The sequence below is a fragment of the Amblyomma mixtum genome, chromosome 10 (assembly GCF_055824585.1).
Source record: "Amblyomma mixtum isolate Tamu chromosome 10, ASM5582458v1, whole genome shotgun sequence".
Classification (NCBI taxonomy): Eukaryota; Metazoa; Arthropoda; class Arachnida; order Ixodida; family Ixodidae; genus Amblyomma; species Amblyomma mixtum.
Genome location: NC_143021.1, coordinates 185,201,041 through 185,217,819, shown reverse-complemented (window position 1 = coordinate 185,217,819; position 16,779 = coordinate 185,201,041). Strand labels below are relative to the sequence as shown.

Below are 16,779 nucleotides of genomic sequence, written 5' to 3'. Positions count from 1 at the left end.
CCTGAGCGATCATCAGGGCTGTGTAGACAAAAAAAGTGACAGCAGACTAATTTTTTATGTAGCTGAGTATGTTGTAAGAAAAATCCTTAAAAGATTTCCTTGCCCCGAATGTGCAACTTGTTTCAGCACTTCGCCTTTGCAAGCCGAGTCAAACAACAATGCCTCACTTACTCGAAATTTTGACCATGGAGGCTTAGTTTATCCATCAAGGCCAATTGAACAGCTCATAGCTAAGCTTGAGAACGCATTTACGGTGTTTTTCAGCCGCAATGAGCTACACGCAGATAGCATGGTCAGCTTTCTGCATTTTCTTCAGGGACGTGAGCTTCAAGGTGTGGGCTGCGCGGAGCATGTACGTCGAATTACGACAGAAGTGGTCAAGTTTTTCGCCTTGACTAGGATGCATTTCCTTGTAAAGTCGGTAAACAAAGAGCGCGGCGTGCAGCGACAAAAGAAAAAGTTGCTGAAAATGAGGCGCTGTCAGTAGCCTCGCACAGGGCACTTCGCACAAAAAAGGCATTAGTACATTGTTGTCATGGAACCTTGTGTAATAAAGACGTTCCACCCTGCAATTTGTGCCGCTTCCTTTTCTCATTTCGGTATCATGTACAAAATGCGTTTTTACGCTTCTTTACGGCGCAGTAGGTGAGGCCCGACGTGACGCTTGCATTTGCTCCTGCCGCGGCACACTGTCGGTGTTACAGCTAGTCCGTGTCGAATCTAAATGAGAAGAGAACCTATGCCAGTGTTTGCACCGTCTTTAACACTTTAACGCCTTGTCAAAGCAGTGATAGCAACCCACACACGATCAACCGCCCGCACGCCAGCGGGCGGCAGCGCCATCTGCCTTGAGCATAGCAAAATGAACAAGGGAGGGGAAAACCTCAGGTTGCTAGAGCCAACGTTTCGACAAGGGGACTTGTCTTCGTCAACGTTTCGACAAGTCCCCTTGTCGAAACGTTGGCTCTAGCAACCTGAGGTTTTCCCCTCCCTTGTTCATTTTGTGATCGCCAAGGACCATCTACCGCACCCTCTCTCTACCATGAGCATAGCAAGTTATTTCAGCTGCGCCGGCCCGGTCGCGACACTAGGAAAACCTTCTAGCCTCTGTAATCTCATCACGCTTGTACTTGCGAGTGTGGCCTGTGGCGGCGATACCTGTATTTTGGTTCTTGCTCTTTCTACGTTACAAGAGCTTTGTTGTCAGTATGAGTGGCGTTTTTGTAATCAGAAGCTGGTATTCTGTCGATACAAGGCAACTTCAATTTCTCCTCAGTGTCCCTTTAACGTGCACTGACATCCCACAGTACACGGGCCTCTAGAATTTCTCCTCCAAAGAAATTCAACCGCCGCGGCCAGGATCGAACCCGCATCTTTCGGGTCAGCAGCCGAGCACCATAACCACTGAGCCACCGCGGCGGCATACGTATCTTCATAGCAAAGCCGAGTCAATTGTAGACAACTCATAACGACGCAAAGGAAACAAACAACGTAATGTAGGTTGTTTGTTTCATTTTGCGTCGTTATGAGTTTCAGATTAAATATAGTAGTGTGCTTCACGTTCTGTGATTCCTGCTTCCTTCCAGCGAAGTTCGCGTATAGTAACGGCACAACTAGATCCCCTTTTTTTTTTTCAGGGGAAGCACCAACACGTGATAAAATAGCGCGATATTTGAAAACAGAAGCGGTTTGCTAAAGGCGTTGGTTGATTGGATTGGATTATTGGGGTTCAACGTTCCGAAGCAACTCAGGCTATGAGGGACGCCGTAGGGAAGGGCTCTGGAAATTTCGACCACCTGTGGTTCTTTAAACGTGCACTGACATCGCACAGTACACGGGCCTCTAGAATTTCGCCTCCATAGAAATTCAGCCGCCGCGGCCGGGATCGAACCCGCGTCTTTCGGGTCAGCAGCCGAGCGCCGTAACCACTTAGCCACCGCGGCGGGGTGAAGGCGTTGGTTGACACTCTTCGCTTACCCCTAAGAAGGCAATACTAGAAGGCTATATGAGAAGACGAGAACCCACCCCGTCGCAGCAGCGAGGAGACTCGGCTATTACAAAGGTTGTCATCGCCACCATCATCAGCCTGACTACGCCCACTGCAGGGCAAAGGCCTCTTCCATTGTCTGCCCGATTATCCCTGTCCTTCGCCAGTTGCGACCACCGCCTCCCCACAAACTTCTTAATCTCATCCGCCCATCTAACTTCCTGCCGCCCCCTGCTGCGCTTGCGTTCTCTTGGAGTCCACTCCGTCACCCTTCAGGACCAGCGGTTGCCTTGCCTTCGCATTACACGCCCTGCCCAAGCCCATTTCTTCCTCTTGATTTCGATTAGGATGTCATTAATCGGCATTTGTTCCCTCGCCCACTCCGCCCACTTGCGGTCTCTTAACGTTACACCCATCATTCTTCTTTCCATTCACGGAGCTAGATTACAGCAGAACATCATGGCAGTCCCTCATGTCGAGGGCGCAAGCCACCTCTGCTCTGCCAACTGGATCCGTGCTCCTGGGCACCAAAAGTGAGTGGATTCTCCCCGTTTAACCAATGCACACATCGCCTTCAAACCCTCCATACACGAGCAGCAAGACACACGGTTCGTCCCGGGTTGCTGCAAGCTGTTTCACTGTAGCTCACCGGCGCCTGCACTAAGTGAAAGGGAGATTTCCGCCTGAATGCCTAACGACTCAGATAGTACCCTTACGCCTCTTTCTCCTTGCCCTTTTATGTTGTATACACATCCTAGAGCAACAATTACGGGGCCCCTTGCAACGTTTCCCCAGGTTGGGACGCGAGCCTCTCCGGCGTGGTCAGCGGTGCCTTTTGCGGAAGGACAGGGCGAAGGACAGGGATAATCGGGCAGACAAGGGAAGAGGCCTTTGCCCTGCAGTGGGCGTAGTCAAGCTGATGATGGTGGTGATGACGCCTGATTCCAGCCCTCATAAATTGTTATTATTGTTTTTATTATTATTATTAGATGGGCCCAATTTGCTCTATGGATTTTTTTGCTTGTTTAATGAAGAGTATTCTTTCTTATATTGTCACTTTGTTAACGAGTGCGTTAAAAAGTGTAGCGTATAACACTTCTTTGCCTAAGGAAGATTTGTTTCTTAGCTTCTCTAAATTTAACAATGCGTTTCTTCAATATGCCGTCGTCAGACATATGTTGAGTGACGAATTCAGTCGCTCATCTGCTCATAACCTCCGTACTGCCTCCATCGATGAACTACCCATCACCAGAACTAAATACGGAGAATGCCAGCGCTGCTTTTATGTCCCCGCAAATTTAATAGTCTGCCTAATAAGATAGAGTTTTGAAGAGTAAGAGGGCAGTACAGAATACACTGTCTCGCGATATTGATGTAAACAAAATGTGGGGGCAAAAGGGGGAAACGTTCCAGATCTTTTCTTCTTGTGTTCATAGGGTACAACGGCCGCCGCGGTGGCTCAGTGGTTATGGTGTTCGGCTGCTGACCCGAAAGACGCGGGTTCGATCCCGGCCGCGGCGGTTGAATTTCTTTGGAGGAGAAATTCTAGAGACCCGTGTACTGTGCGATATCAGTGCACGTTAAAGAACCCCAGGTGGTCGAAATTTCCGGAGCCCTCTACTACGGCGTCTCTCATAGCCTTAGTCGCTTCGGGACGTTAAACCCCCAAAACCAAACCAACCATAGGGTACAACGCTCTCATTACGTTCTCTTTTTTTCCCCGGGTTTAGTGAGCAACCAAAACCGAACCACTTGCTCGTTTCCTGTTCTAAAATGACTTTATTGTGTCTCCTTGATCCATTTTTCTTTTCCTTTTACATTTTCAATTTCAAATAATTTTACTGTACAGGTAAACAAGAGATTTGCCGCCTGCTGCCTGGTTTTACCCAACAAGCCACTGATGGCATTGGCATGCCCGGAAATGTACTGAATTGCCTGACGAAAAATAAACTCATTATTACTACTATTATTATTAGTCAAAAGAAGACAAAATTATATGCTTCAAAAATCCCCTGAAGATTGGAACCACGTTCATTCCAGTGTATCTTCATACTCAAGACTGCATATCCTGTAAATGCGCTGCTGTCGAAAATGCAAACTCATTTAAGTATTTCGGCATTTATTTTGATCGTGACTTGTCGTCGCATAATCATGGGGCGCATGTATGCTCCAAACTAAGATCTGTTGCATGTTTGTTCTTCAACACTAAAAACCTTGGAGCCGTTTCACACTATAAATACGATTGCACATTCCCTAGCACACAGCACCTTAAGTTATGGTATATTGGTTTTCGCTTCCTGCTCCCTAGTTTGGCAGGACAGATTTGATAACATCTTAAAGAATACATTAAAAAGTGTGGCGTATAATTGCGTGACACCATCAAAGACATTTCTCATGACCTCGGTTTCCCGTCCTTTCAATCTTTATTCATTTCTACGGTTGTGCTGCGCCATTTCTGGGCGGATGAATTTACGCCTCCGCATGCATAGAGGGAATTCTTTCCTTCCTCCATGTCCGCATGTCTCCCCGCGACCGCTGCGCAAAGAAATGCACTTCGTGTACCGCGCGTATCCACTCGATACGGAGCAGCAAGACGCTGCGTGTATGTCCCCAAGATATTTAATAGCTTGCCAGACGAGTACTTTTCTGTGGACTCTCGGTCTAATTTGAAGAGTGTATTGTACATGTTGTAATACATATGTATGTTCTTATTTTTCTGTTGTTTGTCGCAGTTTAGTTGTGATTACTCTGTGCTTTTGTTTCGCTGCCTTGGAAACCTGATCTACGTTTATCACTCTTACTTGTTTCCATTTCTTTGTTGGTTTTAATTATGTGCATGTATACTGCTAGCACATCGCTTAGCTGACGATGCCGGGCCATGTCACAAAAGCCACCATTGGCTTAGAGGGGCCAGTTTTGCTGTATGGATTTTCTTGCGTGCTTAATAAAGATTATTATTATTATTATTATCATTATTATTATTATTAGGCGCACTAGCTGCTGCACCGTTTCCGCTCTCGGTGGTCACCTCAAGCGCGCCATGAGAAGAAAATGGAGGGAGAAAGGAGTTAAAGGCCAACTTCCGGTTTTTTTTTACATTCTGAGGTGATAATCACATTTCTTATGAGTCCTCTGGCTCCGATCCAAAAAAAAAGTGTTTAAAATACCAGGTAGAAGTACTTAAAAAACTTTGAGATCACTGCGGCGACCCGCATTGGAGGAATGTGAATGCAAAACGTCCAGGTATATCGACGTCCGTGGCTGTTCTGACGTCCATGTACTACATCGACGTCCACGGTTATTTTGATGCCTAAGTGCATTTTTTGCGTTTAGTTAGTGCACTAGTTGCACCTCATGAACCAAATTTTCCCCACGGCAACATTTTATCACACACTGCGTGTCACAATCACACTTTCACGCATTTATCGTCAGAGAACGACGTAATCGTGTGGACAAAGTTTGCGGACACTTTTTGCTGACGCGACAGAGCCGTATAATGCTATCGCATTAAAAATAAAAGAACAGGAAGCCGAACGTGGGTTTCGTCTAACGATGACTCCACGACAGACGTCATGGATGCTGCCACAAAACCTAACGTGTGCGCGTTGATTGGCTAAACTGGCAACTATAAGCGAGAGCATAAGTTATTATTTCTCTGAGATGACCAAAAGCCAGCTGAAATTTTTGTCTTTCAGCAAATACTGAGTGAATATTGACGGCCGTGCGTGCAGTGACGTCCCACATGACTGAGGCCTCCGATTGAGGCCACGTGGCAAATTGAAATCTTAAAATTCATTTGCGCTGCTACAAAACACCACCCTACTGCGAAACTTGGCACAAATGACCTGAAACCTACGGAAACATACCGTGAAATTTCCATAAAATCATAACAGGTAGAAAAAACGCCAGAGTTGTCGTTTAGAACAGACGTGTGCCATATGGAGGTCTCCAGAATAATTTCAACCACCTGGCGATCTTTAACGTGCACTGACACCGCATAACACACGAGCGCCTTCTGCGTTTCGCCTCCGAAACGCGGCCGCCGCGGCCGGGTTGCGTACTGATATCGCGCTGACATCGCGCCAGCGTTTATAGATATTGCCGCAGATCTTTGTAGTGTTTGTTTTTTCATTCTTCAAGGCTGCCGGCACGCCGCGTTATCGCTTTGTTTGTGACGCAAGATGCACCTAGATTTATTTCGACTGATCGCATCCAGGCGGAACCGATTCTACGTTGTTCCAGAGTGTTCCAGTAACTTTCCAAGCTCTATCTCGAAAGTTCGCTATCAGCATTAAAAAGCGCACTGCCGAGAGCGGCGGGCATTCTGTTCGACGACCGCCGAGCAGGTTTGTTGCTATGCCGCCGCCGAGTGATCCAGTCCTTTGTGGGCACAAGTCAGCCCGAATAAAGAGATTTGGTTAGAAGCCACTTTCGCTGTATTTTTGTTCACCGGACTGCAGCCACCACCACGTGACAACATACTTCAGTTTCGAAACTCCCGCGTCCCCATGGGCGCGTTCAGGATTATGACACCGCCCTGAATAAGTGTGGTGCGTAGCGCCGCACTTTTGTAGCGGGAGAGAACAGAAGCTAACCTTCGTCGTGTCCGGATGGTGTCTGTTGTTGTTGTGTGTCCTTAAACCTATCGCTGGTATCGTTGTGCGGCGTGTTCTGCAGCATGTTCTCCGCGAAAGCTCACGGCTTCTTGAGACCCACGTGAAGCGTCGCAAATGTCTAGCTACAGCCTCCGGCCCAGCAACCAGCAAAGAAACTTCCGCGAAATGGCGCAAATCATGGACGCTGTGGTGACGCCGAAAGTGGCGCGCTTCCGCGATCGGTGCAAGCCGCCGATCGCCGAGGACATTTACGACGAAATTCTCCTGCTCATGGAAGAGAAACTCGAGAGCGGAAAAGTCGCCAGCCTGCTGACAGTCAGCGAGAAGGCTCGCAAGTACTGGAGAACGCACGGCCGCGAATTTGTAGGTGGGTTCGCTTTAGTGCGGCGGCGTCACTAAACCTAATACCTGCATAATGGGGGCTGTCCCCTATGTTGTCTGCTACTTGAAGTCGGAAGCGGTCACTCCAGCTGCTTTGCGATTGCTTTTATGAAATTTTTCCGATAATTCATATTCCCACTTTATGCACTGTGGTAGTTAACGGCGATTTCGCTGTCTGATATCAACGCTAAGCAGTTTATTTTACTTCCGTCGTCACGCGCGACCGGCAAGTGCCCAATACCTGTATCGATGCTGTGGTGTCGTGGAATGAAGCGTCTGCTAGCTGAACGCTTGCTCGTCTGCAAACTTTTTGTAAATTTTTCTTCCGATGTTTTAATCTTCAGAAGTTGAAAACATAGAACTGGCGATTTCGTAAGATGACAGTGGCTGCGGATTTCACCTTAGCGCACACATGCTGAATCTAATGACAATTGCGACGAGCTCTCGGATTTGCTCCGATTTCACAGATAACTCAGAGACAAGTTTACGCGCGCCTCGCGAACTGAGCGGCTGGAGAAAAAGAAAGATTACAGCCAAAATTTCAAGCCGCAGTTGGAATCTCCTAAAAAAAACAAATTCTCTTAGCTCGCCTGGACCTTGCGAGAAGTCCAAGCGTTCTGACAGTTATCATAGACGTAGCAGGCGAAACTTAAGTCACATATGTGTTTACTTTCGTTACTACTGAATTGTATTTAAGGCGTACGTACTTACATGCGTATGTCTTGTTGTTCCTCCCTCGCTTTCATGCAAAACTGCATGCTCGGATGCAAAAATTCTTTCTTTGCCTCAAAAACAACTAATAATTCTCAATTGTTTTTACACAAACAGAAGGTTTTGTCATGGCTAAGTCATCAATATTTTTGCCCATAATTGCACTTCGTTTAGCTTTGCACTTCTGTTAGCACCATACCAGAAGAGCAGTAAAGACATATTTTGTCATTGAGAGGGTTTTCCACATTTTTAATGATTATATTGTTTTTGTACAAAGTGTAAATTTAAATGGTTGAGTATATCTGTGTGTAGGCAAGTAAACAGCACCCATTGGAGTAGTGTCAGATAAACAGTTGCGACGAGATACACAGCTAGGCATACTTTTTAATAATGACTACTTGCATAGCTAATAATATACATACCAGTGTCTGCAGGATTATCCATGTATGAAGCAGTCAAGATAATGTTTTTTTAATTCTAGAATGGGTGGCGGCAGTCCTCTCAAAAGGATTTGATATGACGCTGTTTCATGAATCCGCCTTATCTGCATGAGTTGGTTGGCTTGAAACCTACCGAAACCCACTGCAGAGTATCAATGCAGTCCTGAGCAAGCGTGGATTCGCCTCTGGCTGTCTTACTTCGCGCAGAAAAAGACAGAACATTTCTATTAAGAAATTATTTGCTTTCACATCATAACTAATCCTCAAACATTTGCATTATGCACTTGTAACCGTCCTGTGTTGTTTTCTTGTGTTGTTTTCTAGCTCATAAAAAATTTTTTTGCAGAGTAAGCAGTATCCGTCATCGAAATGCAGTAATTTATCAATATTTCAGTAGAGGCCAATTTCAATTCGTTCTCAGTGCCCCCGTAGGTTTTTGAGTGACCAAATAAATAAATAGATACCGTAAGTACTTCATCTTCATCTCTCAGTTTCATCTTTGTCAAGAATACCCTTTCCTGTGTGCGGCCATAGAGTGCTCTAGTGGTTCCGAGTCCTGCAAATGTGAAGCAATGAAGGTGAAATTATGGATGAATTGATGGAAGTAGACGCCAGCCTTCAGGAAACTTCAAGGGGTTTTTGCTTGTGGCAGACGTAGAAGATGCTGAGCCGTGACAATTTCATGACGAATCTCATCTTTGTTATTGAGGTGGCAAGTATTGAAAAAAGGTTAAGCTTAAAGGTGCACTGAAGAGGAATCTGAACTCTTCTTTTTTCCACGGCAGCTCGATCTACTCATTCCCAGCATTCTTGGAAACTACGATTTATTGCCTTGGGCAGCCGATTTCCCTAATTAAATAGAATTAACGTCCGGCTCCCGCCTTTTTTTTTTTTAATTCCCCGCATACGGTGGGAGGAGTCGACCAAAGCATGGAGTGCCTTTCAGGCAGTCGCATGGCAGCTTTGCTTTCGCTTTTATTTTGTTTTTTTAGGTTTCCATGAATAAATAGATCTAGTCAGAGACTACATAGCTGCAAATTAGGCCCACGGAAATAAAAATACGCGTGGACTGTTTGGTTTCTCCGATCACTGCGTATCACTCCGCTGATGACAGAGCGTCAAGGCGCCACGGGACTGGCCGAAACGTTGGTCGACTCCTCCCATTGTCTGCGGGGAATTAAAAAAAAAGGGGCGGGATCCGGCACGTTTAATCCGATTTAAATTAGGGAAATCGGCCGCACAGGGCAGTAATTAGAAGTTTCCAAGAACGCTGGGAACGTGTAGATCGAGATCTGGTAATAAAAAGACGACTTTAGATTCCTCTTCAGTGCACCTTTAAGTTCTAATTAGCATGCCTGCAAGAAGAAGTGTAGCGACCAAGCCTGCAAATATAAGAATGGCACGCATGTGCCACCGCTGCAGACCTGGTGGACCTCCAGGAGCAGCTCGGCCGTCCATCCAAGGGCATCCTGCTCAAGAATGGCCGCGCCCTGCTCTCCGAGTCGCTGGCCGAGGAAGTGGTGGTGCGCTATGTGGCCGAGCGTGGTCCGCAGAGCGTGCAGCGGGACATGCAGTCACTCTTCGAGCTTCCACTGCCCCTGATCCAGGCGCACGTGCAGCGGTCGGCCAACGTGAGGCTGGCCAAGGACCGCCGATACATGCGGCTCAAGTTTGAGGAGCGCATGAGCGAGTTACGGCAGCAGGCACTAGCGGAGGCTGCTGCGGCCGGGGCGGAGGTGAACAATGGCTCCCCAGCCGTGGCTGTGTCAGTGGGCGCAGGTAAGGAAGACAGAGATTGTTTGCCAAAGTGCGGATAGCTCAGCTATAGTTTCAGCTATATCCTCGTCAGACCCCACATACACTATAATATATACTCCGTTTCGGTTTGGTTTATGGGGTTTAACGTCCCAAAGCGACTGAGGCTATGAGAGATGCCGTAATGGAGGGCTCCGGAAATTTCGACCACCTGGGAATGTTTAACGTACACTGACATCGCACAGCACACGGGCCTCTAGAATTTCTCCTCCAAAGAAATTCCAGCCGCTGCGGCCGGGATGGAACCCGCGTCTTTCGGGACAGCAGCCGAGCACCATAGCCACTGAGCCACCGCGGCGGCATATACTCCGTTTCATACATAGCAGGCAGTGCTGCGGAGGTTGCTGAAGTAGTGCATCCACGAAACTATATTACTCCGCCACATATCATTCATTCTTCTCAAAACTCCGGTAATTGTTGGGACGAATACAAAGAGCGATATAAAACGATGTAGTAGCTTTGAAAATCACGGTTGAAGCTGCGAGGCGCTCAGTGTTCGGACTGTCTGGCCGTAATTTTCGCGGAGTGGGAATTACTTTTTGGGTGCGGATTTAGTAGAAGCGATTTGCCCTACCAACCATGTATCATACCGCCACGTGTACTTTTTGCGTCTCGGAATCTTGACGAGCCACAGTACGAAAATGTGGCAAGAGGTAAAACGAAGTCCAGGAGGTGCCAGTCACAGCACTGAAGATTTGTCGCTACAAAATATGTTTGTGTTCGCTTTGGTTGTATGGCGAACTACTTTTTGCGTGCTGACATAGCCCGCGAACTGGTGCACTAGCTTTGGCAGCGTTGCTTGCTACGTATGAAACGGAGTATACATTTGTCTTTTACAGAATTCTTAAAAAATGCATCACTCCTGCAGCCTAAATGCCATTGGAAGTCATAGGGCACCGATTGTGCTCGTATGTAGTCAGCTTTTTAAAAAGTGTAGAATGATAGGGATGCTCTAAGCAGCCTCCCAAATTTGTCGATTTGTCTAAACCATATTTCTACCCCAAGCTGCCGAACAGTGCCCAAGTTGCTGGCACTTTTCCGTGACATTTCTTGCATTCTTGATTTCAATACACCTCCTGCTGTGCATGCATTTAACTATATATATGCTATAAAGCGTTGTTGTATGTTTATGTAGCCCCGAAGACCTTTAGCAGGGAGCATGGGGAAAATTGATAAGGGCACAACTGTTGGACCTACAGAGTCCAGAGTTTGTGCGTATATTCACAGGACAACCGAGGCTTAAAATATGTATTTGGTAGGGGTGTGTGAATATTCGAAATTTTTGAATATAATTCGAATATTATATTTTTAGTATTCGAATTCGATTCGAAATCCAAGTATTCGTGTTGTCTCGAATACTCGACCCGACGCGGATATTCGTATCTAGCCGAATATTCAATGTGAGCACCGGCATTCATTTCGGTCCGCAAGCCCTATTGACAGAGACAACAGCAAGGCGGCGCCCAGAGCAATGTGCATTCCTTCCTCCAAGGGCCATGCCGTAGCTGACTGCGCTGGTGAGCTTTTTTGTGGGTAAAACTGCGAAGCTGGTATAGTCAGAGCTGTGCACGAAGTACCTCGCAATACGTGCCAGTTCAGTGCCAAGTAAGAGGGCATTTTCTGTGGCTGGAGGAGTCGTTTCAGCTAGAAGGGAACTACTTCTGCCTGACCATGTGGAGCAGCGGGTTTTCCTTCACGACAACCTTTCATGTTCATCCCAGCAACGCGCGTTCGTGCTGATGGCAAGCTAGCCTTAATCAATGTTGTGTACTAGCCATCTTCTCTGATATTTCCACTCTTCTAAGAATAATGTTCGAGACTGATACTTTTTGTGCAGCCACACACACCTTTTGTGTTCATTTAATTATCGATAGTTGAACTGTGATGTTCTTCGGTGCTCAAATAAATGTTTTGTAGTGGTTAAATGCGTCTGTACTTGATTATTCGATATTCAATTCGATATTCGGAGCCAAGTATTCGTATTCGATTCATATTCTAAGAATTTGATATTCGCACACCCCTAGTATTTGGATGAACGTTTACAGGTTGAACTTTTGCTTGGGTCTGACGAGCATATATTGCCTTTTCGTGTGAATTTAGTGTAAATATGACATGTACAGGCAGCAGGGATCTCTACAGGTCAAGGACCTTCTTCCAGCTTTTATTTTTGAGACAGCACTTGTCCTGTGGCAACCCTTCCTGTGTGTAATTGTCCGTTAAAGCTGAATTCACTTAAAATTAAAGGTTGTTAGCAACAGACGATTTTCATCCTGCAAAGCAATGCCAACAGTTGATCGACCTGGAAACTGTGTGCTTCAGTGAATCAGATGTTTGCAATAAAACCAGAGCCCAGTTACGCGGCATCATTGCCTATATGCATTACATGGTGTAGACATGCCAAGAATAACAAGAGCAGATCAGGCAGTATTTTGTTGTTAAGTGTTTCAATTCACTCTGGTGTGACGTGTTAATTCACTGTTATGTTATGATTTTTATACAACTTAGAGTACATAATGTTAGATAACAAGCAAAGTATTTATAAGACTTGAGTTGCCTTTGCATTTGCACCTACTTAAACGTAAGCATGTGAGAAGTTGCTGTGACTATAACCCACTCAGAAGACATCATTTCGAGTTTTGCATTTTTTTTTAAATTTGGTGCATATTATATGTAGATGCTCTGGCGTGTCCTCAGCAATAATTGTATGAAATATATCCTAAGCTAGTCTTTTTGTCTTCTAGTCTATTGCATTTCTACAGTTAGCGAGACAACTATCTAATGGTAGTGGGGATTACTTCAGCAGGAACAGAACTTCAACATGTGTTTGTCCATTTCACTTCAGCTGCCTCGTTGCTAACTTTGCAGTCCTGTCTGGACTGCAGTCACAATTGGCTCGTCATTGTGGCAAGGCACTGGAAGCAGTAGGCTTGGACAGGACTTGTACCATGCAGAACAAGAAATGGCGGCTCTGGCCCAGTGTACACCAGAGAAATGGAGACAGAGTCAGGGCTGGCAGAAAGGAATCGGATGATGTGATAGGGTTGGAAAATTCACAAAGATTGAGTGACAGCGTAGGATGTAAACGATTGCGGTAGTTAGGAGCAGACTTTGTCTTGTGGTAGACTAAACTGAATGTGTTCCAACTGAGGTGAACGCTTAGTCGACGCTCAGCAACAGCTTATCTTGGCAATGAAGGGAAGACTACAGGGTCATAGCTTCTGTAAATATGTCATTCTGCCAAATAGTTCCACCTCACAATGGTGCACCTGGCCACATTGCTCGTTGCTGTCTCTGTGGTAACTCCACTCTGTCTCTGATTTAGCTGGCGCCATCTATGGAAGCTTCTTGTTACAAGAAATGCCTAGCAGATCTGTTGTACTCATGAAAACTGTTTTCTCCCTGGCGTTCTAACTTTGAAAGTTGGCAGTTGCGTAAGGAATATGCCTTAGATAATGAGTATGGAGAACGCACTACGTTTCAAGAGCAAACTATTAACTGCAAGTGGTGTTCCATTGTTTAGAAGGTAGGGCGTGTTTCAGCTCCATCGCTTCCACTCATTTGCGAGAAAGAGTTATTGCAGAATATGGTTGGGGCCCGTATTCAATGTCACAGCCCAAACAACATATCCAAAAGAAGAACAAGGACAAAGGCGAAGGAAAGACGTGATGAGCACAGCACTCTGTCTTGTTATCCTTATAATCTATTCATGCTGTGATCTTCAGGAAGGTGTTCTATAGTCAGATGTAAGTCAACAATGCAGTGATGAATACCATTCAAAGGAAGTCCTGCAACCTGTGGCATCAACCTATCGTCATGGCGTCTCAGTCAACTACCTTGCACCTGCTGGCATGCACCTTTGAGCGACAGTGTCAGATGCAACGCTGTTGACCTTAACATTATGATGATGATAGGTCGATGCCACAGGTTGGAGGACATCCTCTGAGGGGAATTAGCGGCTTTGGTCACGATTTATGCGCAGAAACTGAGTTCGGCTGTTGTTGATGACGATGTGGCAGGCGCTGCAGCAGGTGTCACCACCGCTGCGGCACCGGCGGCCGAGCTGCCCGTGCTGCTCATCAAGCCCATGCCCAAACGAAAGGCCAAGCCCAAGAGCCACGAGCAGAAGTTGCGGGACGCCGCTGCTGCGGCTCGAGCCGCGGCCGTCCTGCAGCCGTCACCACCCGTCACGTCCTGGCAGGTTGGCTCGCCCTTGTGTGAATCGAAAAAAAAAAAAGATATGGTGTTATCGTTCTATTGCTCATTTTTGGGTCGTTGCTGTAATAGTTCTAGACATGGTCGCGTAACGCGTTTATTTCTTTGTTGCCATTTTCGGCTGGATGAAGAGACAGGAGGAAGCGGACCGCTAGGTTGGTACGACATGATTACAAAACAAAACATGAGCAGGGGACAAGACATGGAGAGAAGCAAGCAGGACGAGCTCAGGTCCTGAGCACATCCTGTTTGCTTCTCTCCTTGTCTTGTCCGTGCTCAGTTTTTGTTTCGTAACCGCTTCACAACTTTTAAATTTCCCGCGTCTCTTCCGGAAGTTCGTACGGCCTGCAAGGATTTCCGGTGATAGCAGACGACGCGGCGTGCGTGAAGTTGTGAAGCCGTACTTTAAGCCCATATCGGAAACTTCAGTCACCTTTTTTCTTTCGCAGCTTTGAGTGAGGCGGAAAAAGTCGGCCTTCTGACGAGAAATTAGCTGTGTCGGTGGACGAGGCATTTACATTGAAGCGACCGGGGTAACCATTAGGCAAGCACTTTGGGTTTTAATGGCGCAGCGCTGTAATTTTTTAGGCGTAGACTCCCGCGCAAAGTTATTCCTGTTACGTTAGTTCTTATCTTTGTCCCCCTTGCTTATCCGTGCCGTTTTCAAATCTGCGTACTTTTGGAAAGGAGGAAAGCGTGCGGCTAGGTACGGCTTGGCGGCTCTCGATAATCGGCGCGCGCAGCTAGACATCAGCTGACGAGCCGCGGTAGAGCAGCGCGCTTGCTGTCTCGTCCGAGGTGTGCGGTGTTCGCCGGTTTTGTTGCCGCTATAATTTGTGTCCGGTGTCCCCGTCCATCCACGGACAGCCAGTGATGACGGCCGACACACCCGACGCTGTTCCTGACGAGGTACGATCAAACTGATCTTCGCAGACCGCGTCGTTTGATGCTCGCGATCGCCCGCGAGCGCGACGGAGAGGTTGTAAAAGGCGCGCGCGGATCTACTCTAACCAGTAATGCGCATGTTCGGTCTTCCCGGTTGCAAATCGCCCGGTCGTAATGCTGTTGCCAGGACGGTGTGCTGATCCATGATTGATTGTATATTGCCGGCGTCACATCGGATGAGACCGCATGTGCGATAACGCATCACGTGTTGCCGAGTTTGGAGGGCGATCGAAGGAGAGCTACACTTGCGATCCGGCGTTGCCAGTGACGGCGATGCCGCGTGGATCGGGCCCTTTACATGCAAGAATTAAAGAGGCGTCTCTTTATCCCGTTTTAAACAAGTCGTGGTGCAAGTTACTGTGCATGCATGCTTTGACGTCTATGCAGTGGATAAGCGTGTATAATCGTTTTGGGGCCTGTCCATGCGTCGCGTGTTCAGCGCAGGTACTAGTTCTGCAGGTTTTCCTTTTCGATGAAGGTTTCCCGTCCCTGCTCTTATCTGATTTGCAAACCAAAATAGTGCCCTTTTTGTCAAGGAAATGCTTGTCATATCGACAAGTCTGCATTCATACTGCCACTTCGATAGTAGTTTATAACACTATCACTGAGCAATGCAGAAAAGATAAGTACTTCATAGGAAATGTGGTTGTTCTTCGCGTGCTAGGCGATCACAAAGTGGTCAGCTCATGCAATGTGGTCAGCATTAGTTCTACATGAAAAGGGTCTTTAATGCGTCAGCATTCGAGCCCACATTCTGCAAAAAAAAAAAAGGTGGCGTGTGTCATGAAATTCGCTGATTGGTCGAGAAAGATCTCGTGACCCTGTTACGTCATTGCAACCTCCTCACCCCCCCCCCTCCCTCCCTGATTGTGAGCGCTGGTGCAGGTGAGAATTAAATTGAAGGACTACAGACACCAAATTTTTGCTTGCGTGTTTTCTTCTTTCAAACGGTCGATGCGTTAGACATTGATTTACATGGAGCATTATAAATTACTTAGCTACCACACAGTGATTTATGTATCCTAATGTCTAATGCATCGTTTGAAAGAAGAAAATTAGGTGTCTCTAGTCCTTTAATGACTGCTAGAGGTGTCGCGTGACCTGGTGACATCATCACAACCTGCCTATGGAGGAAAGGGAAGCAAGAGAAAATAATGGCCGAAAAATCTGGTTAGAACGACTTCTTGGCTTCGGCCAGACCTCAATAGCAGCAATGGGGATCACTAATGCTTCCATATTCCACTCTTAAGATGTATTAGGTGTCCCTCAAGTTTTCTTTTCGTTGCAGTTGCTTACTTAAGTGGTCTGTACCCCGTTTTCGTTGTTTTCATTGTTATCCTGCATGCTGTGTCAACTGGTCGAGTACTGGTTGGCAATAAAATTGATTGTGTCTTGAGGGAATAGCCCAAGTTTTGCTTTTAATATACCACTGCTAATAACGTAGTGTAGTGAGGCTTGCAGCCATGTAGCACTGTTCTAAAAGAATTGTTTGTCTTTGGAATCTTGTGGTGGTAAACCTCGCTTCTAGAGCTGGGAGAACAGCTTTAAAGTCTTCACCCTTGCGGATTTGAAAGCTGCCAGACTTCACTCCAAGCATTTGGTTTTGGAGTTTAACTTTCGCGGGCACGGGCTACCTGCCCTTCACGTAACATTATGCATCACTTCTAGCCAG

General features: G+C 46.7%; 1 protein-coding gene across 1 annotated transcript in view; it reads left to right on the top strand.

The window, feature by feature from the left end:
• Positions 1-6,591: 6,591 nt before the first annotated feature.
• The window catches only part of LOC149327935 (uncharacterized), a 36,090-nt gene continuing 25,902 nt past the window's right edge, over positions 6,592-16,779 (top strand). Inside the window, exons 1-3 of the mRNA XM_089563132.1 lie at positions 6,592-6,970; positions 9,558-9,914; positions 13,967-14,148. Of these exons, the coding sequence (XP_089419258.1) occupies positions 6,718-6,970; positions 9,558-9,914; positions 13,967-14,148 (792 nt within the window). The 5' untranslated portion in view covers positions 6,592-6,717. The remainder of the gene's footprint in view (positions 6,971-9,557; positions 9,915-13,966; positions 14,149-16,779) is intronic.